Here is a 27,179-nt window from a genome sequence, read left to right on the forward strand (position 1 = left end):
AGGTGAGAACCCCTCAATACGTTTTGCTTTTGCAAGACAACGCTCACGTTAACAAGTATACAGTTACGGTGAACAACAATCCTATTGTATTTTCTCCTGTAGTATTTGTTTACCAGTACATCCAGCTGCATTATATTTTTATTTTGTTTCTTATTGTCACTTTTCGAATTTCTTGAAGCAGACTTCCTAAGTAAGTAAGAACTTCTGAGAAAAGAAAGAAAGAAAAGTACGATTTCTGAGACCAGCACCCATGATAAATCTGTCGTCGTTCGCCGATGTTGCATGCCCTCTTTGCCCTTTAGGTGTTGTAAATTATCTATTCTAATGGTATCTCTTAAATTTTAATACGACGTACTTCCATAATTCTGATCAATTTTAAATTGAACTAAAAAAGCGCGTAAGACATGAGATTCGCAGATAGCCGGGATTATCACTTAAATGTATCAATTGATGTCGAGATTGGAAATCTCTCAAAATTCAAATCTTCCACAACTTGACACTGTTCTATTTTCAAATATAAAACTTTAAAATATTAGTATCATGTAATTATTTATGTCTAGAATGCATTGCACAGACTCTTTAATTTCTTTTTGTTATTACCGCGAAGGCGGGTGCTCCACCTGTTGATCTAGAAAACCTTCACGCAAGTATCAACAACAATTGTACAAAGATTCAACTCAATCGGAAGAATGATAAAGGACGTGACAATGAAACCATTCATTTTAGTATTAAAGTTAGTATTGCTTTATATATTGAATATATTTTTCTTGGTGGTTTTTCACACGTTACGTTCCTAAAAACGTTTTCAGGCTGTTATATTAAGTGTTAATTATATAAATGTTACCAGTTTACAAAGCATTAAAATGATATATTTTTGTAATTCGCGAAATAGTATATGCGAATAATGCGAAATAATATTGTGCAGAAATACACCTAGACATCTTATTATATCTGTTCAAATATATCATGACGAGAAAGTCGTTCATGTGTAAAAACTGTGCGCCGTGTTCGTCTTCAGCTTCAGTTTGTAATGTCAATGCTAGTTAAATGTACCGAGTAGAGGTGTTGGCTAGAGAGAGGCAGATAGAGAAAGCTAATTTGATAAATTGGACAGGCGATTTAAAAAAAAAATGCACGTATTATCTAATTTTTAAATTTATATTGTCGTTAATTTGATAATTTATTGACAGCCATTTCGATTTGAGATGTAAAACTTAAACTGAGGAGCGGTAAATAACCTTTCTATACCCGCGTCAAATAATTTATCGCATACGACCGCGCAAGGTCTGTGAGACCGAAAGTGATACCTCTATTTTGATATATTAATTAAAATATCAAAGTAAAATTAATATTATATAGGAATATGTTAAATTGTAAAACACAATATTTACAGCAAGTATTTACATTTAGTAGAGGCTTTCATTACAACCATTGTAATAGACTAAAAGTAGCATTTTGATTGATATGTTTTGTAAAAATCATATCGGAGTGAAATCGATTCATCACCTGTTTTTTTTTTAATTTCCCAATTTTTCTTACTGCATCGACAGCTCATTCATGGAAAATATTTGTTCTGGCCATCTTTGCCTAGATAGTAATCACTTTAAGTTGCTGGGAACTCCTTTTTGCTCTCAGAATGCTCTCTATCACTTCTTTGTTGCTGCTCTTCAATATCAATAATACTCAATGTCACTGTCGTTTTCATCACATATATAATTATATTATATATACACATAGTATAATTTGGAGTCTTTTAACAGAGCTTCTAACAGCTTCCTTTTTCACTCTCGTCCAATTTATGGCTTATAAAATATGACCATAAATTAAGTATATTTCGTAAATTTAATAATAATTAGAATAATACATAATCACGTATTAACTAAATTATTGTTTATTTAAAACTGCAAGCTATACCCGCTTCGGTCTGATGGACCGATAGGTTTTGTGTATGGCAAAATGTGGTGTATGCATAAATGCTACTACCATGGCGATTTAAAGTTAGCCATAGCCACTAATCATAAAGTTAAAGAGCGGGAAACGCTACTTTTTAAAGAAAACATATTTCATCGTTTCAATACGCGGATTATAGGAAGTTTAATTTTAACACTTAAATTTCATAAGACTGGCAAAATTAAAATTATCTACTGAAATTAAAAATTACACAAGTTTTTATATCTGTATATATTTTAAAATACTATTTGTATAAATTTCTTAACAATTAATAAAATAAAAAAAAAGAGATTAAAGTTTTTTTCTTCGATCAAGCTGTTCTTCTATTACGCGAATGAGTTACGAAGGTTAATCGATCATGCTACTAATAGTCCGTTAGCGCTTGCATGGTCGCGTATTGACGACTAATTTTCGTACTTTAAAATACCCTCTAATTGCGTTATGCCCTTTCATTTAATGAATGTTTTATTAGTAAATGATAGACTTCAAAACAATAAGGCAATACTCGATCGATAATGCATAATTGCATCATAGCACATGCGCGGGTGTCGAGCCCGGGTAGAGCTAGGCTTTTCTTTGAATAGTCTAAACATATTTTTGTAATTTTTTTACGTAAGACGAACAAAACTACGTTTAATTACAACACGTTTCACTTAAAAAGCTTTGAGTTGTCAGTTGAAAACAAACTCCGTTATCGTATATTCATCGTATACCGTTCATCGTATATTCTACCGCTAAGCAGCAATACTCAGTATTATTGTGTTCCGGTTTGAAGGATAAGTGAGCCAGTGTGATTACAGGCACAAGGGACAAACCACTTAGTTCCCAAGGTTAGGTTAACTTAGGTTAGAGCAAAATAAAATTTCCTACCGCGCCAATGTCTATTGGCCGTGGTTATCACTTACTATCAGATGGCCCATTTGCCTGTCCAACTATAAAATTTATAAAAGATATATCAATTTTGATCTGCAATTACAATTACTAATTTAAAGGATTAATTAATATCGTAAAGGAAGTTCGTTGTAAAGTTCTGCCTTCTTAAGCCATATATCGGCTTAATGTGCTTCCATAATAACTTAAAACTCACTCGCTGAGGTCACTAGGTTTATTAATTCTCATTAATATTCTATATTGTTCTCACAAACTTTTTAGAAGGAAAGCGATCAACCAAATAGGCACTGTATCTTTATTTACCACTCATATACTATTGTACACAGATACAGCAATATAAAGGCAAATAAACGGTTCTAACTTTATATTAAAAGTATATAATTTAAATATTACGCGAATTGGTATTGAAACTAGTGAGAATAAAAAAATTCGAAGGTGCGTTGCGTCTTTTATTCGGCAAATATTAAACAGATTACTTGTAAGAATTTCAAAATTAATCACATTAATTTCATTTGCTTTGAATGCCTTATTCAACAGGCCATTCTTTACAATTTTAATTGTTTTTTTTTTTTAGGTTTTCATTGCAAAACTTTTTGTTTCGCAAAACCTTATTACACAAAACATTTTTTAAAAGACATTTTTATACTTTATTTTTAACTCTTTTTCAGGCATTGTTTGTTTAATTTAATGATTGGTCTAATAAAGTACGAATATCTAATTCTATAATTCGCTAAATACTACATTAACACATATCTAAATGATAATTCATAAGTTAGTGCACTGTTTAAGCAGATTTATGGCTAATACTCCACAGGTCTGGCGATAAAAAAAAAAAATTAGGTTTTTCTGTCGAAAAATTCTCAGTGACAGGCTGGAGACTCGATGCTGGATGTGTGTACAATCCCATGTCTCCAAAATCACGTAAAATTGTTGATCTTTCCGGTCAGGTCGGATCGCATTATGAAAGTGAGAGTATAATAGAGCGCGCCTGTGTTTGCGCACATACTTATATGTACTTTAATACGTACTGTGTAGTTGACTCGTCTTCCTTCAAGTTTTAAATATTAAGGTGTGGTGGTTCTTTTCGCCGGATAAAAGTGTTGTGGACTCGATGTGAATGTCCAATGATGCGCTTATATCCATATAGTCTCCTCAATCACTAACTGTTTTGGCTGCATTACCGTAAGTTAACTGCCACTATATCGAGATTCGGAATACATATCAGATATTAATGCGCGGCGAAATTAACACTCACTTTTAATGTCAATGTTTTATTGTCCGTATTCGGAATTTTAGGATACAAAGAAGAAAACTAAACTTTTAAAGGCTACAGTATAAAAATACATATATAAAAATTAGATTTCTCTTCGTTACAGATATCTGTTCGAGTTGCTGCAGTCCTACGAGCATTGTTCGGATCGAAATTTCGATTACACCAGGCCGCCTGTGCTCAACGGTGCCAGCCGCCTGCGCATGATTCATCCTCATGTTCAGCAACAATCCCCACACGCTGGGTAAATATTATATTAAAAATATATTTTAGATAATTACGATCGTATGATGTACTCCGAAAGTTTCTGTAATCGTATTAAAAAGAAAAAACAAATCACAATAAAATATTTTAATATAGAATGAAGAAACATAATCTTGAGAATACGCCTTCCACAATGGTCCAGTGCGGCCCTCACCCACCTACTAAACCTACCCTGGTGTGAAATCATATTAGTGTAAACTTTACTCTTGTATTTTGTAAAAAACAATACGTCTTTGGAAAAATTTATAACCTACATGAATTTGAAACTTTAGAATTTCAGTAAACTAATTTTAACTTAAGTTTTAAAAATATAGTTTTAGCCGGCAAAGGAAAATTTACAGAAAAATATTGCCTTTCATTTATTAACAATATTTTGTCCGTAACATTTTTCGATGGTTGTTAAACTTTAATAAATAGTATTTATCCTTCGACCTCGCCGTCCATTTTATTTTGATGAATATAATGAAGAAATATTAAAGCGCCGTGAATATTCAATGAAGTGTTTAATGTATTTTATTTTAATCAAATAGAAATAAAATTTATAATTAGAAACTTTGCCATTCAACGTCTGAGAAAACATTGTTTAGTTCAATACATTGAATATTGTATGTCTGTTTCCTGAATAAAAATGAAATAAATGTAACTTAATATTGGTGCAATCTATACTAAAATTACATTCCCAGTAGTAGTAGTATGAAAGGTAGTGGAAGGTTATACGGTGTTACTGTAGTTTCTCAAGATAGAAATGTAACCAAAACAATAATAACAAAATCTTAGGGTTTTTGGTTGAAATAATAAACATTTATGTACATTACAAAGTTACTGGAACGCACCCCAATGGGTAAAATGAAACAATAAAAGGAGTACTTATTCTTATTATTTAAAGAAAAAATGTGTATTATTTTGACGTAAGTAGACGTTAGTAACTTTTCATAGTAATTTTTTACCAGGTTCACTACAATATAGTCAATCATATATCAAAAATCAAATCAATATATCAAAAATATCTAAATAATAATAAAAATATCGGGACCTGTCCATTGCGTGTTTCCAGAGAAGTTTCGTTTCTTAAATCCTTTTTGGACTTTTATGTCGAGGCTGGAGCTTACTTGTCCATCACAATGGCCCAGTGAAACCCGCACAATTATATAGCTCGTTTATTGTTTACAAATTTAAGAAAAGAAAATCTGTATTAAGGCTTCAGGGAATAATGAAGTCACGCAATTCATTACGGTCGATTTTGAATACTAAGTTTGAATTTTTTTAAGGGTTTTTTAATGGTAATATTCCGATTTGTTAAGTGTATCGAAGTTGGTAGTAATTATTATTAAAAAAAAAAGAAATGATGCAAATTTTATCTCATTTACAATCTTAAGTTTAACGAACATTTATACCATCTGTATCTGTTCATAAATATTCGCCGAGGTAAATATATAGTAACTGTGAGTTATAGTAAAACTGAGTACTGAATTAAAGGTCACTTTATTAATTTCAGCGATGATCATGCTGAATCGAGCCATAGTCGTCGTTCTGTTTCGCCGAGGCCCGGCAGTAGCGCTGCTGGTATGTTCAAATGTATTTGAAGAAATATTTTTTCCGTTTAATAAGTTTACCAATGCAATGATGTTTCAATTTAGACGAGAAAATAGTAAATTTGGATACAGTGATGAATTTTGTTCTCAGGATCTAGTTCAAGTGGCCACAAACGCAGCTCTGCCGAGCAAGAGACGCTGGTTCCACCAAAGAAACGTTTTCGAATGAGCGATGCCACGTTTCTACGTCGTGACTCCTTCATTGATAGCATGTTTGGAGGCGTCTTGCTGACTCGTGTTGAATGCACCGTGTGTCACGCATCATCACTGTCACGCGACGTGTTTCGAGACCTCCAGCTGGCTTTTCCCGAAAAACCAGAAGGCTGGCAACACAGCGTCCAAAGTCTTCTGGAGTATTATTGCTCCAAGGAAAGTCTCTCCGGTGAAAACAAATACGAATGTCGCGATTGCGGTGGCCTTCAAGATGCGGAGAGGAGCGTGCTCATCGAGACCACGCCAAAATATCTCATTCTGGTTCTTAAGAACTTCAAGTAAGTTATATCTTAATAGTTGAAGGTAATGCTCATGCGTGACGTTATTCAATCACAACTCCAGCATTATATATTTATAAATCCACAGGTTCGATTCAAAGCTGCAAGTGCAGACGAAACTGATGCATTCGATGTATCACAACCATTCGGTGACACTGCCGACGGTCCGTTCGCAGGCGGTACATTCCGTATACAACTTATTCGCCGCCGTGATTCACGCAGGAACCACCCTGGACTCTGGTCATTACTACACTCTCGCCAAGGATAGCGATCAGTGGCACAAGTACAACGATGACGAAGTTACATTCGCTGATGAGGGCCAATTGAACGGCCTTAACCGGTCGAGCACGCCGTACATACTATTTTACAGGCGCACTGATATCGAGGAAGGTACGGCACCTTCACTGGAAGAGTTGCCGCCGAAACTTCAGGAATTGGTAATGGCACACAATAAGCATTACGTTGATACTGTGCGCAAAATCCGTCTAACGCGTCCATGACGGTTAAGATCCGACAAATTCATCGATTTTTCGGTGTTGGACTATGTAGAATCTGAATAAAGACTAGACAAGGTCTTTAGAAGTACTAGACGTATTATTTTGCATAAAATATCAAAGTTACGGTATATAGTTTAGTTAAAATATATTTACTGTTATTATTTTTTTTGTTATTTATATCAACAAGCTTAGTATTTAGCTTGCACGTTATTTACAAAGCTGGTACTATAACTGTAAAAAGGTCTTACGAATCATTCAAGATTTATAATATTTTATAGTTGACTTCGATTCTGGAAATAACTACGATAGAGTATTTATTAAACGATGCAATGAATTACATTATAGAATGACAATGAATTTGGTCGATATACACTTACTGATCTTCAAATTGTGCTCGTTTTCTTCTCAGAAGAGATAACTCTTCAGATCTCCCAGTATGAGCAGCGGCTTAGTAGATTACGTATTTAATTATCGGTTATTATGACACGAGGTAAAAAAGATATTTCAACAATAAGTATGAATATTCACGTTTGTAAATTAACTTAATGTTTATTCATGTGTCATAATTATTCACTATTACATATTATGTAATATTTTAACAATGTTGACTATCCTGTTTTCGACTATTGCATCGAAATCTTTTAAATGTATTAAAGTACGTGACGTTTCTAAGGTTCGATTCGCAAGCAAGACTTTTTTTATTTCATAGACGTGGAATAAGGTTCATCAACTAAATGTGTTGTGTTGAATTATTTAATTATTCCCTATAATATTTTATCTACCTTATTCCTATTAATGGTTACATACCTCAAAATGTAAATGTATTGTCGAAAATTAAAAAAAATACTACAATAAGTAGCCATCTTGAAAAACCATAGATATATATTATTTAAAAATTTGAATTTTGACTGTGAAATGTTTTATCTACAGAAAGGGTTATTCTATTTTGATATGTATTCATCGATGAGATGAGGGTTGTAAATATGTAAATATTTATTATAATACACAACTTAATAAAATTACAGACAAGTTCTGTATATTTATATATGATTATATATACACTGTTATTTACCCATGAACTGTGTGCAGTTTAATTTTTCAATATATAATAATCACTGTATAAATTATTTATACTTTGTATATTCAAAATAAAAGGTTTTGGATTGTCTTATTAATTTATAGCTTTAATTTAAAAAAAAAAAAATGATAATATGGATATCATTATAAGGATGTTAATGTGATTGGAGTAGCGCGAAAAAAAACACTTCTTAAATTAGATCAGATCTTATAACAGACTTATATGTCTGCCTCTTATACATATAATCATTTTAAATTATTGATTTAAATAATCAAAATTAAATGTAATCATCTATTCTTCGGCAACATTTCATGTTATTATATAAGGTATGTATCCTTAGAATAGAAGCTAATGAAATAGTACATGGAGAATTTTAATTGACTTAGAATGTTTAATCCTTATCATTAATTAAAATGTGTGATGTGTTACTGTTTTAAATCTAATGGATTATCGTTTATGTTTAAGTCGTAAATAAATGTCAGCTGATTTATAATTTACCAATAATATAATATATTTTCGACAATATTGAAATTGACAAATTTGAATATCGGATTTTTATCATTATCTTCATATAAAATGTATAAGTAGGTATAAACAACGATAGTATAAGTTTATTCTATATGTTATTACAGCTTATAGAAAGTTAAGTACATATTTAATGTATATAACACGTAACTTCAAGTTTTAAAGTAAACTTATGATTAATGTGCATTTTAATCACTGTTATTTTAAACTAATTTATTATAATATATATACTGTATATGTATTCAATTATTATTATTAATATAATGTATGTTTTTCACATACATGAAAGGAGTCATCTTGACATCGATAAGGCGTTTTAAAATAAAATGTGGTGCAAATTTACATTGTTTATTACTAAGATAATTTCATAGTCTTGTGAATTCTGTTTATAATAATTTAATTGAGCGCCTTCAAATAATGACTATAAAGTTACTACTAGTTTCATACACATATTTATATATACGTATATAATATATATAAAATGATATAAGCGGTCAAATGATAATATGTATATATATATATATATATTGGCAGCTTAAAATGATATAATGTTAAAATATATTTTGTCATCATCCTTTAAATAGGTGTGTATTTTGTTTTGTATATATTATAACATATTTTGATATATTAAAAATACTATACATTCTACCAGTACTCACTCGAGTTAGTTATGCTATATTTGATTAATTTGGAGAATGATTAATGTACACACAGTTTGTGTACCCATTGATGTTTATGTAAAAAGATAAAAGTATCATTTTTTATTCACCTTTATTTTTTTCATTGCCGTATCTACTAACTTTAAAATTCTTTAATCTACAGACAAAATACGGGTAAGTACAAACTCTGTATTGATAATTGAAAAATGTTCAAAGCTTTTAATTTTCATGAACCAGATAACTTTTATTTTTTTGTATAAATTTATAAAATATTTATAAATATATATATAATAACAACGATTTCATTTCCTTATGTTTAATGTAAATCTACGTATTTAATATAATTAATTCTAGTATAAAAAGGGTTACGATATTATTTAGAGTTAAATTTAATTAGATAATAAATCTCTGTGTTACTCTTAATGTTACTAAAATATGTTTTATCGTGAATAAATAAAATTATCCCTGAAAGCATACATATTAGTAAATATTTTTGTTTTACCTCCTTGTTCCTTTTGAACGTTGCGTCTCATTATTAATCAGCGGGATTGGATAAATGCATTAGGTTCGAATCGAAGCGGTACAAGTAAGCAGAGTCCTTTTACGGTCCAAAGTACATATTTTATACACATATTGAAAACATAAAAATGTATTTAGCCTCGCACTTTCGGTGGTTACAAAATACTAGTTTTCGCCAGCAGATTCGCTCGCGATTTAAGGATTGGTTGTGAGGTGTCAGGCATAAAAAGAAGCCTATGTCCTTTCTTTGAGTTCAAGCTTGCTTCATACAAAATTTCATCACATCCGGTTTTGTGGTTTGGCCGTGAAAGAGACGTAGTTACTTTCGTATTTATAATTTTAGTATAAATCATTACAAATATGCATACTCACATACACTGTTTTAAAATATGCAAAACAAAACTTAAAAAGATTTTTGCACGTAACTTATGGAATAATGAATGAATGGTCCCGGTAAGACCAAACAGGATACCTCTCGTGAAGATAAAACAGAAAGAAGATTCGAGAACGCATATGGTATTATAGTATATATCATTCGTGAAAGCGCGCTCCTCCACGTTAAGTTGTTATTGTGACGCTCGTGCTTTTAAGATATCTTAGTGAGCGTGAGAGGATAAGATTATTTTATTAAATATTATTCTTATTTTCAATAATTTTAGGTAGGTGCAGAAAAAAAAATGGTAACTATTATAAAAAATAACATTTTATTAAATTAAAATATACATTTTTATGACAAATCGCAGAAAGTAATGCTTCAGGTCCCTTACGTAAATATTCCTTTATTGCCCTTGTACGAGTAGTATAAGACAACTTATGCTCATTAATTGCTCATCATTTTCGGCAACAAAATGAAATTTATTTGCCAAAAAATATAGGTAGGTAGGTTTCGGTATTTATTGGATATTTAAAATAATGGTTACATCATTACTAAAATGCTAGTTAAATAAATACCAGAACTTCAACGATAAAACGGATCGACGACATACGCCGATGTTTGGGGAAATGTATATATTTCGTTACTTTTGTCGTACTTTACATATATACTCTATTGCTAACATATTGGGAATTATAATAGGCATGTAAAAAAACGAGGTGGATTTTGTACCCTTTACTCTAAAATTAAAAAAAAAATTCTATAAACCTATCAATTTACCACCTATATTGTTTAACTTCTCTGAAGCAGCTCGTGTGATGCTTTTTATTATATTACCAGGAACCTGCAGACAAAGATAACGCGAAATTAATTTGATGTATTTGTTATTTCAAGCTTTTGTTTCAAAATAGTTTAAATTGTAAAACAAGCATATCTAATTGTACTTTTAATGTTATTTTATACACTGAAACTTACCTCCAGAATAGAATTGATGAAATTCGAAATGCCTTCAGCACCTCCAACAATTGCTCTACCAGCATTGCGAAATTTATCACCATCGTTCCCGTACTTGTCTTCTTCCCTGATCGTATCCACTATGGGTTTAGGCTGTAAAAAATATAAATTCGATAGGTAGATATTTTAGAGTGCTATTATAATAACACACACTCTTACATTATTTGTTAAACAAACCTGTAGAATGCCAGCTACAATATTCTGAGCATTTTCTTTAATCGATAATGTCTTGCTACCATAACCTTCCGTTTCTAACAAAGCGCCTTCCAGCTTTGTATAAGGAGGAGAGAATATACCGCCGTCATTTACAGCGCCAGCCTGAAATGATAAATTTAAATTTATTAATAATTTGGTTATTGTTTTTAAACATGATTTATTTTTAAATATATGTATTTAGTAAGTAGTGTTTTCTGCAGCTTAAAACAAAACGATGCAAGAATAAAAATAATTATATTGAGTAGATGGATTAAGAAAAAATTCTTAAAAGAAAATTTTGAAAAGAAAGGTTTACTTTTTATTACGAAAAAGTTATAGTATATATTGCAACTCCAACTAAATTAAGATTTTGCGTATCATTCACTCTCTGAGTAAAGGAGTTATAATTTCGGTCAACAAATACTTACGGCAGGATACTCTGGGCTAATTTTGTTACCCAAAATGTTAAACACCGACCCTTTCGTTATAAAATTTCCAGCGGATGATTTGTCATTATTTGTATTGGAAACAGGATGGTTTTCTGGTTCCAAAGGTTCTGCTAATGGAATATTTGAAGCTGACTGTGGTTGATCGTAAACTGGTAAGTCGATTCGAATTGGTCCATCTACAGGAATCGACATAACCCCTGCTAGGCCGAGTAATAAAAACAGACTTCTCGTCATTCTAAAATTAAAGCAACATGATTAAATTATTAACATTTGATTGTAACTTTATAAAAAATAATTTTAAATTAGTATATTGTTTATTCTGAAACAAAGTTCTTAATAACATGTACCTACCCTTAGGATCAATTATTTACAATGAATTGATCTGATTATATTTTAGGCTTATCGCCTATATTAATAATTTAACTATCGGCTGATAGCCGTAATAACAATATTATTAGATAAATTAGGACATTGTTATAATTTGATATATTTAAAAATTTCAGGTGTGCATGGATAAAATTTTGGTAATAACCAAACAGTTAATATATGTAGGAATAATATCTATTATTAAAAAGACTGTTTAGTCTTTTAATTATCTGTCTGTCAAAAATATACTGAACAAAACGTAGACCTGAAATTATTTTTTAATCATTTTTTTAATAATAATCAAAAGAACATGGATATGCCCGAAGTTACTAGATGTTTTGGTACTTTTCCTCCAAAACACGCGACTTATTTGATAGCTATATTTGGCCTAGGATCTGGAGGGGTCGGGTTGGCAGGAATAATACTCTACGGTATAATCGAAAATGCGTTATTAGTGTATGTACTAGGACGCCGTGGAACAAACGTGGATGAAAGTTTAAAAAAAGCTGTATTATTAACCATCGGCTTGTCATCTTTACTATTGACGGTAGGGAACGCACTTTTATTTTTGGGTGCTACTACACAATCCCGAGGTGCTTTATCTGTGGGCGTCTACACTTTATTAGCGATGTGTTTAATTCTTTTATTTGGGGCCATAAGCGCTCCTGTGTCATGTTTCTTCTTTAAAACCGCATGTCTAATAAAGAAAATATCAACTGCTACGATGGTTCTAACTTCTATTGTTTTGACTATATTTATCGAGGTATGGCTTTACTTTTTGGTTGTCGCCCATAACTATTTAATACAATTATGAAGTGCTTTAAAATGAGAATTTTATGCAGTGACCTCTTAAATGTACATTATATAATGCAAAATTAAAGGATTGTCTATACGTAACACATACATAGAAATGTATTTATAATAAAATATATTTATTTAAATAAGTATTTTGTATTCATTTTATAGATGATTGATTAACAATAATAACCTGTAGATTTGATTATTATCATAAAAACTACGACAAACCATACGGAGCCCTATTATCTTTCATCCCCTATTATTATTACTATTATGAATGTAATAATAACAAAAATCCCTAATAATCTTAATATTTTGTAACTTTTAACCACTCTTGAGAATTAAAATAAGGAAGCCTGTTTTCTTCCTTGGATTTCCAACTTATGTACTCCGTAATAAATTTCATCAAAATTGGTCCAGAGGTTGAGTCATGAAAGCATAACAGAAAGAAAAACAGATTTTACTAATATGAGTTGTGCTAAACATGAGTTGTGTTAAATAAATCTTATTATTTTTATAAAGAATAGGTACCTATGCATAATTTAAATCTCAGCTGATCATTTCGAAAGTATAAGATTGTGAAATTTCAAAATCAAAATTGCAGCACGGATAAATAAATACCGAGCATTTTTATTTTAAAATATAGGTATTTTTATATAATAGTCCAGAGCGATATTAATAATGATTATTCTAATTTAGATAACAACTAAAATTTTCCTACGCAGCAGTAAGGTCAGAATTAAATTTGAATTATTAATATTTTGTTAATTACGTTATAAATATTATAAAAAAATATTTAATTTGAAACAATTATAGAATAGACACGAAATATTCGATAATAAACTTGGGTATTTAAACTGACATATTTGTAAATATTTCCTACATTTACATTGAGAAAGAAAATAAGTTTATTGTGCTACCTTTTGAAATATTAGTAGGTAATACAATATTTTAATTAAAATTTATATACTGTAAATCAATTACACGTCATATACACAATTTTATAAAATAAATAACATAGTTGAGAAAAGTAAGAAAATAAATACAAAACAAATCGCACGTGCAATTATTAAATAATAGCTCAGCACTCACTTGCTTGCCGCGGCTTGTTGGACACTTACTACAAACACGTCGAGCTCCGTTAAGACATCTACTTTCACGAGTTACGTCAGAGAGCCTTGGCACCGCCGAATGCAGTATGTGTCTACGGGTCGCACATAGGCTTAAACTTAGTTACGAAACTATTTTGTTAAAAATTCATTCACATGTCTTATTGTTAAACATAATCCTTAACATAATTATTTACCATGCGTTCAGAGTAAGTTTTAATTTTTTTTAAGCTGATAAATTTATTTTTGTTAATTGAAATACGAGAACGTGCACACAATCTTAGAATGGTTTTATTTATTTTTTCTATCAAATCAAATATTAAAGTATATACTTGTAAATATTACTTGAGTTGTAAGTTTTTTCTAAATTACGTTAATTGTAAATTTAAATTTCAAGATGTGTCCTTGGTAACTTTGTATGAATTTTAGCTGTACGAAGTCAGGAGGGGCATCTGGATATATTTATTTATTATGTATATAGGTTTAAATCACAGTTGACTTGAGCCCCTGTGATTCGAACCCAGTACGGCATGATCATCGGCCTTATAAGCTAGACAATAGACCAACGACGCAGATATAATCTAAATTGAGTTAAGTCTCTCTTACTAGTTTTAAGTAGCCTTTATTTTAAAATATATATTTTATTTAAATAATATTATTTGAATTATTTTAATTGCATCAAACATAAAAATCTTCCCTGCGAGTGTGTCACTGTACTTCTCTTAAACGACTTTGCCGATTTTGATGATTTTATTGTGAATGTAAGAGTGGATGACAGAATGGATTACATTGAGTCTGTTAACTGGCGCTGCAATAAAAATAAAAATCTTATTCCACTACGTAAGTCGGAACGGAAGCTTGTACCTATATTATAAATTACGGCTGTTAGATCAAATTTCGATTTAAATATTTATTTGACGGTATTATAAATGAATGATAAGTATTTATAAATTAATTATAAATCTCAGTTAGGTACACTTTAATAGTATATAAAAAGCTTATTAAAAAGAATAGGATCACTATGTAAGTGAAACTTATTATAATTATATAATAATATTGACAATTTGGAAAAAAATTGACATTAATGAAATAATGAATGATGATAAGAATTGTTTTATTATGACTCTTTAGTTCTGCAGTTCAATAAATTATTACACGCTACAAAAATATAGAAAAGAAAAGGAATAACATTTTAAAGAAAAAATGAACTTTCTGAACAGTATGCTGCACATAACAAAAACTAGAAGAGTTTCGTGGAAACATTCGCGAAATGGTGATTCTCAATCCAAACATTTATATTTCTTGAATAATATTGCTTATAAAAAGCAAGGATCTTTAAAATACTCATCTGCGATTGTACAGAGGGTAGATTTTCAGGTACATTTGTTGAATCTTCCTACTAGTTTAATGTTTTGGAATCAAATTCGATTTCAAAAAGATTGCCCCAAACTACATCGTGATATTCAGTATCCTAGTTTCGATGCATATAGAAAAGAGCAGTTTAAGGATCTGAAACATACAAAATGGCATTCTGGGGATGAAAAACATGGATACACCTACGTTGCTGGTTTTTTTGGATTACTTTGTGGAATGTATGGTCTAAAGTCGGAATTAGTACACTTTTTAGTAAGCATGTCGGCACCAGCCGATGTCTTGGCTATGGCCACAATAGAATTAGACATTAAAAATATCGCTCCGGGTATGTGTTCTTCCTACAAATGGCGCGGGAAACCTCTTTTTGTTAAACATAGGACGGAGGGTGAAATATCAGCAGAAGCGAATACACCTTTTTCAGCCTTAAAAGATCCAGAGACTCCTGAACAACGTACCATCAAGCCTGAATGGTTAATAGTTATCGGAATTTGTACACATTTGGGTTGCGTTCCCGTACCTAACTCGGGTGATTGGGCTGGTGGATTTTATTGCCCTTGTCATGGAAGCCATTACGATAACGTTGGAAGAGCGCGAAAAGGACCCGCTCCTCTTAATTTAGAAGTGCCACCTTATAAATTTCTTTCTGAAACTGTTGTGTTGGTAGGTTAGTTATTATTTTAACAATAATAACAATGTAAGCTTTTGTATCAAACAGCGTGTATCGCTTTAGTTGCTTAACCTAAGTATGATAAAATATATAAAATGCTTATATTCCAGGGTTAGAAATTGTATTTACAATAATTTATATGACTATTATTATCATACAAAAATAAATCATTTTCTTATTTTAGAATTACAATTTTTTATAGTAACAATAAGCTACATATTAAAAAAAATGACCAATTTCTTCGCAAAATTGTTCCTACCGAGTTCTATGGCTTGAGGTATTACCGGGATTAAAAATATCATCTGCAAATGTGTCTAACATTTGCCGACGATTTTGATATTAATCAGCACTAAAGGCGTGGACCCATGTCTACGGTGCGGCGCCACACCGTAGACATGGGTCCACGCCCTAACACTACCAGCGACTGCAAAGTTAACGATATCATTTGCTAATCGAAGATGCGGGTTGAGTACAACTCACATCTAGCGGTGAGTACAGCACTTACATTGACTCCAAATCCATTCAAATACAACCTTTTGAATAGATCTTTTCAGGCATTTGTGAACAACTTCGGGGATATAACATTGTTCTGTCTCACTCCTATTCATCTCCTCCTCACTCCTTGGATCGCCTTCACAGCCCTGAACTTGGATTTGATTTGCCTAGGATTTGATCGAATCAAAGCCTCTTTGATATTTTAATTAGGCGTAATTTCACGCTAAATATGTACAATTACATTTTATTACGTATTTGTATAGACTCGTATTGTATGGTAAAGTCAACTTCATATATGAAGTAACTGTTCAGATTACCAAAAATATTATACATACATATTGTAATATTCATACATACATATTGAAAACATCCATTATGTATTGCATTCAAATCATCATAAAAACGGGAAAAATATGAAACATGTTATTAAAACCGTGTCTAGTCTATTGGTAGTTTTACCTGAAAAAGTCTTCCGGGATTTTGAAAACTAGTAATTTTATAGATTTTACAAAAAAAGGATACTACATAAATTAATTTCCTATAATTTATTTAGTTTAATTTATTACATGACTATTTTTATCGTAAAATAAGTCTAAACGGAATTATTCTTAAAAGACTGAGTTTGAGCGCCATTTTTACAATATGGTGGCGCGATCGGCGGAGCAAAGATGAAAATTCGAAAAGAATGTCGAAATTTATAAAATACCAATTTTCAACACTCCTTGAAAACTTTCCAGGTGAGCACCAAAAGTCTGTTCTGTATAGATGTTTCTGTTTTTCGTAATCTTAGCTGTTACTTTAAATATTATGACGCTGACTGTACCTACTACCTACATAATTGATCATAAGTGAACAATAAGGCGTATAAATTGTCAACCATTCGATTCACTCATATAACACAAATTGCGACTTTACGTACCTCACGTACGTGAGATATCTATCAAGTAAATATTTAATAATATTATTTGTATTGATTTGTCATTAATTTAATTTAAAGAATTATGACTATAATTTAAAACTATTGATAGTGTGGATAAAATAGATTATAAATTTGACAAAGTTATAACGTCATCTGTCATTGAGTCGACTCAAACATCAAATTGTCATAAATATCAAAAGAGGCAAAACGGCTTGCCAACAACCAAACTACTACAAGAAACACTTGTTGGTTGTTTTTAGTAATTAAAGTAATAATGTAATGTAGAACATGTCCATAACAAATTAGAAAAATAAACATGATTTATTCCCTTAAATGTAATATTGTATAGATATAAACCTTTTTTTTGTATTGAGTTTTATATAAAACATAATTTATCATTTATACAAGAAAAATAAATCGGCAAAATATGGGTAAATTGAACAATTCGTTTTTGTGGGGCATTATTTTTGCATCCGCAACATGGAGCGTATCCTTATATTTATATTGGTTGCTTAATTTGAGTGGTAAGTAAATTTGTTTTAAATTACGCTGCATTTTAAATCTTATGAGACCAGTAAATAACGTATTAAATTTTCTAACAAATAATTTATAAATTTATACACCAAATGAAAATAAAATCTTATAAAAAATAGGCCTATTATCTAATAATATATATTACTAAATAAAATAATATTTTACCTCACTTTACATAAAATTTGATATAAACAACTCACAATTTGAGATTAAGTAATCTCTACTATCCCTAATGGTTTTAGGTGAAAATGTTGTTAATCTTAAAAAGGACAGGTTTCATTACCAACTCGTAAACAGAGAAGAGAAGGACCGTATAAAAAACAATGATAAATCTATTGCAGCTTTAGAGGGCAAGAATCTATTATATGACAGTCCTAAAGAAAATATTGCTAATTATATGGACAAAAAGTGGAAAAATCAGAAGGGAATGTCTGATTACTATAAAAGGAAGGTAATGTTGAGAGATAAGTTTACAAAACAACTTGGAATAAAAAATATGGCATTACCAGATAAAAGCTTAGGTAAGCTATTATATAATATGCATTTTTGTAAAGTATGTGTATATTTTTAATACAAAATACACACCTGTAATTATTTCATTCCTGGGCAAAGGTATAATTTTGGGTATAGACTTATTCCACAATACTGCTCCAAAGGAGGTCGATTCATTTTTGAACCTGAGACTATATGATCATAGCATGGCTAATTCAATACAGTATGTATTTAGCTGTTATATTAGTAAAAGGTATTAATAATCTTAAGTTATATTGACTTAATTGAAGCTTGATAATATAGTGATGTGAAATGTAATCATTTGCAAAGGTAAATCTTAAATATAAAATATATATATCTAAAACAGTAGCCTAGGTCCTCTCTCGGGGTTCATGCTTACTTCATACCAAATTTTATCAAAATCAGTTCAGAAAACAAAGGCTATGGATAAGAATTACTTTTGCATTTATTATGTTGGTATAGTTTTTTGTAGCTGTGTTCTAAATGTTTATGTATTGTCTCCCAGATCCTTTGGAACTTGTTACAATGTCTCTGGCATAATCTAACACAGTCTAGCCCTGTGAAAGCCCTATTGGATGGATGTCTCAAATTTCTAACAAGGCATTAAGGCACATTAGCTATTGTTTGATAAAGGCTTGGCCTCTTTTCTTGTAACTTTTGTCGTAAAAATACACAACTATTATATAGATTAATGTAGATGACTTAATGTTGTGATGCATCAATACAACAAACAGTTGAACAATATTGTTTTTTGTTTTAGAAAATCAAGTTGGTTTGATTCATAATGCAGAGGATGTTAAAATTCGAGATCAAGGATACAATTTGCATGCATTCAACACTCTAGTCTCTCAAAGAATTGGAAATCACAGGGGATTGCCAGATACAAGAAATAAATTGTAAGATTTTATTGATAACTATATTTTTTTTTTCTCTAATGAATATTGCTAGCAGAATATTTTTTTGTACTTTATTTATATGAGCTGTTCCTCATGCCGTATTTATTCTTTTAGATGCAGACTACAAAAATTTCCACCAAAATTACCTAAAGCATCTATAATTATATGCTTTCATAATGAACATTTTGAAACACTTTTAAGATCAGTCCATTCCATCTTAGATCGCACTGATCAAAAGCTTCTCAAGGAAATAATATTAGTTAATGATTATAGTAATATAACTGGTCTGCATGAGGAGGTAAAAAAAGCAGTTGATGAATTAAATAGTAAGGTAAAGAAAGAGGAGGAAATGTTGGACACAAATAACATTGATGGAGACAACATTATGGATTATATCAATGATGACAATAATAATATTTTGGATTTGAAAAAAACTACAGACTCAAATAAAAAGTTGAAAGGTTTGAATATAAGATTGCTAAAAACAAGTAAAAGAGAAGGTCTTATCCGAGCTCGACTATATGGAGCTGATAATAGCATTGGGGATGTAAGTATTTATAGATATATTTTACTGAATTAATAGAAAGGTGACTGATACATTTAATATTGTATTTATATTGAAATTGTACTCCAATAAGTTGATGATTTGATTTTGAATTTCTTATTGTAATAGATAAGACATATATTTTAAATTACTTGTGTGTCAAGTGAGTTAGTATTTAGATATAATGTTAATAGTCGTAAACTTGAATAGCTAATAAAAATGTAGTAATCTTTATTAAACTTTTATTGTTTTTTCTAATAAATATTAATGAAGTTAAGTGTCAAATCAGAGAGAATATTATGTTTTAGGTGCATCATTAATGTATTTATCTGTTTGTAGGTTTTAGTATTCTTGGATTCACATATTGAAGTGAATGTCGACTGGTTACCTCCTCTTCTAACGAGATTATCGGAAGGTGTCGATGGTGTTAATGTCAGGTACTCACCACGGGCTGTTACTCCAGTCATTGATATTATAAATGCTGAAACGTTTGAATACACCTCAAGTCCTTTAGTCCGAGGAGGTTTCAATTGGGGACTACATTTCAAATGGGATAACTTACCTAAAGGAACCTTAAAAAGTAAGTATTATATTCAAATATATTATTTTTATTTATCAAGTGCTTAATCAATTATTAAGATAGTAATGATAGCAATGTTTTTTATCTTAATAACTTTTACGTTAAAGGTAATGTAAATTATGGGTTCATTATTTAATTGAATTATGAACAAGCTGATGTACTTAACAATGTAGGATTGATAAATCCCTTTGAGCTATCAGAAGTTCTACACCTTGATGTTATGTTGTAATAAGACCCCCATATAAACATATTGTCGAGTAGACTAAGCTTTATGACATTTGTTAAATAGAATAAAACTATTTACTGATGTTGATATGGCTAGCTTAATGGATTTCAGTTACTCTCACAGTATAATATTATGGTATGGTTATATAAGTACATTGGGACAGTCGGTATCCATTCAATATTTGAGCTGCAGAGAGGCATTTCGCGCAAAACCTACTAGCTAAAGAATCATAAAATACATATAAAGAAACTGTCAAAAAAACTGTTGAGTTTTATTCACTGGTTTTATTCATTTTCTTCTCTGGTCTGAGTGTGCTCTTTTCCGAATCGGTATATTTTTTTATTTGAATAGTAAAAAGTAAGTGTATTGTTTCTTGAACCTTGAATTGAAATGTATAAATGATATGATTTGAAACTCATGATATTAAGTAGACTATGCAACACGTTATTAACATATTTAATAATGCTTGTAAATAAAAAAGAAATTCAGTATGGTAAGTGCATACGAACACGACACCAAAGTCAATATAATAATAGTAAGCATTTATTTACCAGATGTTTATAGATTAATCTACTTTCTGGCTATTAAAAAAAACCAAACATATTGTTGGTATCTTATTATATAAGTAGTTTGTGTAATAAGATTACAACAATATGTTTGGTATCAAGGTATTATTTGTAATGATATAGCAATTAAGATATAGACAATTACTAATTACTGATTACTTTTAATAACTCAATATAATTATGCATAAAAAATATAGTAAATTAATTAAAGTCGGTAAAAAGTTAGTTGTTATTAAATAGCATTACTAATATGATAATTTATATAATTACATTTTATATATGCATATAAATATTATGTATATGTAAACAAGTATATCAAGAGCATGAGTATGTTTTTATAATTTTGCAAGTTTACATCACATTCTTATAAATATTAACTACTTTTTTTCAGATGAAGATGACTTTTTAAAGCCAATACGATCTCCAACAATGGCAGGAGGTCTGTTCGCAATATACAGGGAGTATTTCAATAACATTGGCAAATATGACCCTGGGATGAATATTTGGGGAGGCGAAAACTTAGAAATATCTTTTCGTGTAAGTATATATATTAATTCTATTATATAGTCGTAAATATATTGAAAAAGTAGAAGTCTTGTAATTTATATACAAACATTATTGAAAACAAGAAATATAATTATATGGAACAGATTCTATTTTCAAACGATATGGTCGCTGAGAAATTTACGTAGTTACGTATTAAGGGTTTATTTTATTATTTAGATACAAACTCTTAGCTAACAACATAGGGGTCAGTAGTGGCTGATTGCTTAAGAGGTCGCAATTTGTAGTCACTTTGATATTGTGATTGTAGTCTTAAACGATTTTACATGTAAGTCCTTGTGTTGTTAAACTAGACACTCATTTAATCAATCTTCGTACATCGAGACGTTTCATTACAAATAATCTCTACTAATATTATAAATGAAAAAGTAACTTTGTACGTCTGTCTGTTTGTTACGCTATCTCGGCTAAACAGAACATTGAATCGTATTTGATAAAATTTAGAATGAAGCAAGATTGAACTCCAAGTGAGGACATAGGCTTTTTATACCTAAAACCTACGACCAGATCTAAACCTAACTCGAGGGTGAAACCGCTGATCGAAACTAGTGTTTTATATAACCCGCCTAATATTATAGATTCATAAGCTTTTTAAATATTTTATCTTATTTTGACTAAAACAAAACATATCATGATTATTATTTTCATTGAATTGAATCTAATTTGATTTCAGATATGGATGTGCGGTGGTCTCTTAGAACTAATACCGTGTAGTCGAGTCGGCCACGTGTTCCGCAAACGGAGACCTTACAGCTACAGTGAAAAAGAAGACTTCATGTTGTATAACTCGATGCGTATGGCTCGAGTTTGGATGGATGACTATGTGGTAAGTATTGAATAATTTCCTGTGGGGTCGATTAGCCGTCCAATCAGATAATGGGAGTGGGGGTATAGAGCGTGCACTTGCGTTTGCGCACGTACTTGTGCACGATATGTCCTGGGTAGTACGAGGGACTGCGTAGTGTGTAGGCTGGTGTCCCTTGTGATTGTCCGCCGTGTCCGAACTAAAAGTACACGTCGGTGCTGTTTATCGCCTTGCGCAACGCCTGATCATCCATATTATACAAAATATGATTATGATTATCTGGTACAAATTATATATTACGCAGTATACAAAATAATCATGTTATCGCTATCCCCATAGTACCCAACTAATAAATACTACTTTACTTTTCAGAATAAAGTAATTGAGCAGAATTCTCTAGCCGCCCATGTGTCTGTTGGCGATATATCTGAACGAGTTGCACTACGTAAGAAACTCGGCTGCAAATCCTTCAAATGGTATCTCGATAACGTGTACCCGGAACTCGAGATCGGCGAAAATTCTGCCTCTAGAAAGAAAATAGCCGCGTTGAATGATCCAGAGAAGAATAAATTCCAACCCTGGCATTCTAGGTAAATATTAGAACATATTTACCTAGTTATATATAATTACAAACTTAGTAGATTGTGTTTTATATAAGACTTTACTTTAATATTTTATTTTATTTGATATCAATTATTAAATTACAAATAATAATTAATATTACTTGTAAACAAAATGATTTTATGCTAGAGTTAGTATAAACAGATAAATAGTACTAGTATAGTATATATAGTAGTATTTCAGAAAGTATAGACTACATATTACATTAACGACTATATAGTGCATGTATACATTTAGTAGTCAATAACAAAGGAGGTGGTCTTAGCTCAATAGAGCGATATCGAGAGGCTGTTACTTTACTTTTTACTTTAATAATAAGCACAATTTACTAAAAAGGTTGAATTATTCTACATAAAATATCAATTTAAAGGACATTATTATACAAGTTTATTTATAAAGTAAATTTATTCAGATTGTTGTATTAATAATTTATTGATATTATTGATATTGATGTTAGCAACAATACCAATTCACACACAAGTAGTAATAAATTTTAAAATAAGATAATCAACAAAATCGTGAATCATGAATTGTTGCTTGATTGTTAAATTATATTTGGTATTTGCTTTTAAATTTCAGAAAACGTAATTACACAGACTCGTTTCAAATTCGTTTAAAGAACACTTCTCTATGCATACAGAGCTCTAAGGACATCAAAAGCCGAGGCAGCGGATTATTACTTGCCAAATGTATAAGGACTCTTAACCAGGTTATAATTTAATATTCAAAGATAGTACCAACATATATTTTTTTAACATAATTATTTTTGTTTCCATATCGCTACTATTAGTTAAAAAAAAATTTCAATCTTTGAATTTTATCTGACAAATATAATTAAGAGGAAATATTCATTTTTATGTAGAAATTTTAGCAAAATAAATGAAATGAACGCAGGGTGACCCTAATAATTATAATTTCATATTACATTTATGCGTGCTTACAGATTTGGTTCGAGACAGACCGCAGTGAGTTGATTCTCGGACGGATTTTGTGTCTTGACGCAGTTAGCAATGTTTCGCCCGTTATCGGTAAATGTCACGAACTTGGGGGTTCACAAGAGTGGAAACATAAGGGAACGGTAAGCGATGTAACATAAAAATAATATGTTTATTGCGTTTGAAATAGTATTTCTTTTTAAAATTGATAATAATCTGATCTTTTTATAGAAAAATATAATTAATATCGTAAAATCATACAAAAACGCTTTATACAATTTGTTTAGACTTGCCTCATCTACACATAACTTAGGCGTTTCCGGTAGAAGACTCCCATTGTTGTCGGAGTTCTCCATGTGTAACATACATACATCATTAAATGTAACGTTGGGCCCTCTAAAACGCATACTACTGATGTAGTCTCAGAAACTCAGTGCGCTTAATGTAACCGTGATATGCTTCAGGGATACTTCAGGCATACTTCTACCTTATTTTGGAAAACCTGGTGTTAGTCTAAAACATATTTTAATACATTCACAGGCATATCTCAGAGCCTCCTTGGACCACTAATGTTTAATTTATAAAAACGATACTATATTTCATCATGGTTTTGATTTAATATGACATCATGGCATAAATATATTTAGTCACATTTAACATCTCTCTGATTTATATAATCAATTGATTCTACTTTAATCTAAAACATGACTATAAATGTGAAAAGGGATTCCTAATTCAAGTATGGATGGGCGGGATATACTAAAAGGCATGATCTCTCCGGTCCTTGTGTTTGCGCGCATGCTTATAAAATTCTAGCTATTCTCCGTAGGGTTATTTCAGTGTTAAACATTTACATTATTTCCAAACTGAATAGAATGGTTAATATTTCTTACAGCACCAATGCCGAGGGACGGTGGCGACCACTCACCATCAAGTAGTCACCTGATAGTGATTGTTCGTTTGCTCGTCCCCTTACCTATATTATAAAATATACTATAAATTTAATTGTAAATTTTACTATTTTCTTTAAATGTTATGTTATTATTTACAGGCTGGTAGTCCTATTTACAATACAGCAGCTGGAATGTGTCTTGGCGTGGAACGTCCGTATCGCAATGAACCCATTCTATTGGTGATCTGCGACAACCAACCAACAAATCAATGGGACTTCGTCAGATCATAAACAGAAGGTCAATAAAAAACATATCATCGACTAGATTCGAAACACTTCTAATTGCTTTACTTACAGGACTTGAAGAAATAGAAATTATTGTTACAATATCAGACCATTCTATGAGTTTTCCATTTCGATAAGAACACATTCCCTTCTAAGTTTCAAATATTTTCTGTGTCTTTGTAAATTTTCTTCAAAAGAAGAGGTTAAGGATTTAGAATTTACTCGGTGATTTTAAATATGATTGATATTGAATAACAACTGTAAGTGACAAGTACAAAAGATGTTCACCTCTACAACCTAGGGAATATGGCTTGTTTTGCTGATGTATAATTTAAGGTGTAATATTAATTAAATTTACATACAAATCTCGTAGTAAAACGTTGTACGGCGGTCGTTAGTTACAGTTTAAAATGCAACGCCTTAGTGATATATAAACTGGTTTTTAAAGTTTATTAGTTAGGTTTTAAAGGTAAGGTAAAAGCCAGTTATGGTAGATGTCCGATACAGAATATTTAAATAAGACTAAAAACGTGGGATAGATTAAAAATCTTCTGGTCACGATTTTTATACAATTTAGTGTAAGGGTTTTATGTACTATTTGTTATATTTGTTTATTATATTTCTAATGAGTTTTAAAATCGCAACTGACTCTAATGTCTAAGGTTATCTCTCATCTTATTATAATATAAATCTTAAAGAAATCTCATTCACTAAATAGGTAATGTTTAAATAATATCATAAGTAATAGTACTGCTTTAAGATAAAATTTTTGGAGGTTCTTATAGTTAAAGTAAGTATTTTTAGAAATTGTTTGGTCATTAATTTTATTTAGTATTTACTAAGTTTACAGCGCCTAAGTTTTTTCAGTTGAATTGCAGCTATATGAAAAAGTAATTGTTTTTGTTACGAGTACTCAAATAATTTAAAGAGTAATGAGCTGCCAGATTAGGAACTGCAGCTATTTAAAATTATATTTTTTAGTTTTTTTACGGCATATATTGTTATTATTATTAAGTATCATGTAATACAAATTATAATGCTTTACGGGAATCAAGATGCTCTTGTTTCCCAATTGAGATATTAGGATCGTATCTAGATTAGTCTTGATAGTTATATTTAAATAAAATATACATACGTGTGACTTGTAATCTTCCTACATAAGTTTATAGTTTTCAAATCATATGTACAGTATACAATATACCTTCGATATCGTTACATATTGAATACGCATTAATTGCAAAAACATATTTGAAAAGAAAAGACAAAGAGAAGACCTCGTTCCACATGTTTATTTTATTATGACTATTTCAATGATTTACCTCATAGTATGGCATCTAAAAGACATTTTTAAAAGTAAATATAGTTCCTTGTTCTAATTTTAAAATGTTTTACTAGCATTTTTATTGCTAAGTGTTGAAAACCGTCCTCTCGATTTAATCTCTCGTCCCAGTCGCGGCATCGTTATTTTTATATTTAAATTATTTACAATAAAAAACGACTAAAGCAACGTAACTTAAGTTTCTAAATACATGATACTAGATTCCCATGCTTCGCTGATTTTTTAAAACTATTTAAATTCTAAAAGAATTAAAAGTGATAATCGCGTGACGACAAATGAATTTAACATTATGCAACACTATCTCGAACTTGCGGTTCTTTTTGTAACGTACATCAGTTTTAATTTACACAAAAGTATATTTAACTAAGGGAAAGAATACAACTA

The 27,179-nt window shown here is 30.5% G+C and overlaps 5 protein-coding genes across 7 annotated transcripts in view; 4 read left to right on the top strand and 1 right to left on the bottom strand.

Moving 5' to 3' along the window:
- LOC125076239 (ubiquitin carboxyl-terminal hydrolase 35) overlaps positions 1 to 9,077 on the top strand; it is a 34,921-nt gene extending 25,844 nt beyond the window's left edge. The window contains exons 9-12 of one of the 2 annotated variants that reach the window (XM_047688309.1): positions 4,218 to 4,355; positions 5,871 to 5,938; positions 6,059 to 6,458; positions 6,547 to 9,076. In XM_047688309.1, the coding sequence (XP_047544265.1) occupies positions 4,218 to 4,355; positions 5,871 to 5,938; positions 6,059 to 6,458; positions 6,547 to 6,958 (1,018 nt within the window). In that variant the 3' untranslated portion in view covers positions 6,959 to 9,076. Of the gene's footprint in view, positions 1 to 4,217; positions 4,356 to 5,870; positions 5,939 to 6,058; positions 6,459 to 6,546 lie in introns of both variants that reach the window. The other variant, XM_047688308.1, reaches the window with a different exon arrangement.
- Positions 9,078 to 10,421: 1,344 nt separating this feature from the next.
- Positions 10,422 to 14,104, bottom strand: LOC125076064. The gene is made up of 5 exons (XM_047688004.1): positions 14,024 to 14,104; positions 11,747 to 12,002; positions 11,301 to 11,441; positions 11,085 to 11,216; positions 10,422 to 10,953 (listed from the first exon to the last, which is right to left on the bottom strand). The coding sequence occupies exons 2-5, from the start codon at positions 11,999 to 12,001 to the stop codon at positions 10,870 to 10,872; spliced, it is 612 nt and encodes a 203-aa protein (XP_047543960.1). The 5' UTR covers position 12,002; positions 14,024 to 14,104; the 3' UTR covers positions 10,422 to 10,869.
- LOC125076065 lies at positions 12,405 to 13,078 on the top strand. The gene has a single exon (XM_047688005.1). It carries the CDS (start codon positions 12,444 to 12,446, stop codon positions 12,945 to 12,947), a length of 504 nt encoding a protein of 167 aa, XP_047543961.1. The 5' UTR covers positions 12,405 to 12,443; the 3' UTR covers positions 12,948 to 13,078.
- Positions 14,105 to 15,257: 1,153 nt separating the features above from the next.
- LOC125076041 (ubiquinol-cytochrome c reductase iron-sulfur subunit-like) lies at positions 15,258 to 16,188 on the top strand. The gene has a single exon (XM_047687979.1). The coding sequence runs from the start codon at positions 15,262 to 15,264 to the stop codon at positions 16,081 to 16,083; it is 822 nt and encodes a 273-aa protein (XP_047543935.1). The 5' UTR covers positions 15,258 to 15,261; the 3' UTR covers positions 16,084 to 16,188.
- Positions 16,189 to 17,729: 1,541 nt separating this feature from the next.
- On the top strand, positions 17,730 to 26,180 carry LOC125076182 (polypeptide N-acetylgalactosaminyltransferase 35A). Of its 2 annotated transcripts, none has more exons than XM_047688193.1 (11): positions 17,730 to 18,019; positions 18,272 to 18,550; positions 19,303 to 19,438; positions 19,553 to 19,985; positions 20,322 to 20,562; positions 21,746 to 21,891; positions 22,592 to 22,744; positions 23,096 to 23,313; positions 23,924 to 24,053; positions 24,288 to 24,422; positions 25,331 to 26,180. In XM_047688193.1, exons 1-11 carry the CDS (start codon positions 17,923 to 17,925, stop codon positions 25,460 to 25,462), a joined length of 2,100 nt encoding a protein of 699 aa, XP_047544149.1. In that variant the 5' UTR covers positions 17,730 to 17,922; the 3' UTR covers positions 25,463 to 26,180. The 2 variants fall into 2 exon arrangements, with proteins under 2 accessions (XP_047544149.1, XP_047544150.1); XM_047688194.1 differs by having other exon boundaries at positions 18,371 to 18,550.
- The last annotated feature ends 999 nt before the right edge of the window (positions 26,181 to 27,179 follow it).

Source organism: Vanessa atalanta, chromosome Z (assembly GCF_905147765.1).
Source record: "Vanessa atalanta chromosome Z, ilVanAtal1.2, whole genome shotgun sequence".
NCBI classification, from domain to species: Eukaryota; Metazoa; Arthropoda; class Insecta; order Lepidoptera; family Nymphalidae; genus Vanessa; species Vanessa atalanta.

What these genes read in the sequence shown, in the direction of transcription:
- LOC125076064 (XM_047688004.1), bottom strand. Translation starts at nt 12,001, where the DNA reads ATGACGAGAAGTCTGTTTTTATTACTCGGCCTAGCAGGGGTTATGTCG. An exon ending in TTAGCCCAGAGTATCCTGCC is followed by an intron (nt 11,442 to 11,746) that starts GTAAGTATTTGT and finishes TTATCATTTCAG; the next exon opens with GCTGGCGCTGTAAATGACGG. An exon ending in TCATCAATTCTATTCTGGAG is followed by an intron (nt 10,954 to 11,084) that starts GTAAGTTTCAGT and finishes CTTTGTCTGCAG; the next exon opens with GTTCCTGGTAATATAATAAA.
- LOC125076065 (XM_047688005.1), top strand. Translation starts at nt 12,444, where the DNA reads ATGGATATGCCCGAAGTTACTAGATGTTTTGGTACTTTTCCTCCAAAA.
- LOC125076041 (XM_047687979.1), top strand. Translation starts at nt 15,262, where the DNA reads ATGCTGCACATAACAAAAACTAGAAGAGTTTCGTGGAAACATTCGCGA.
- LOC125076182 (XM_047688193.1), top strand. Translation starts at nt 17,923, where the DNA reads ATGGGTAAATTGAACAATTCGTTTTTGTGGGGCATTATTTTTGCATCC. An exon ending in ATTACCAGATAAAAGCTTAG is followed by an intron (nt 18,551 to 19,302) that starts GTAAGCTATTAT and finishes TTTTTGTTTTAG; the next exon opens with AAAATCAAGTTGGTTTGATT. An exon ending in CCAGATACAAGAAATAAATT is followed by an intron (nt 19,439 to 19,552) that starts GTAAGATTTTAT and finishes TTATTCTTTTAG; the next exon opens with ATGCAGACTACAAAAATTTC.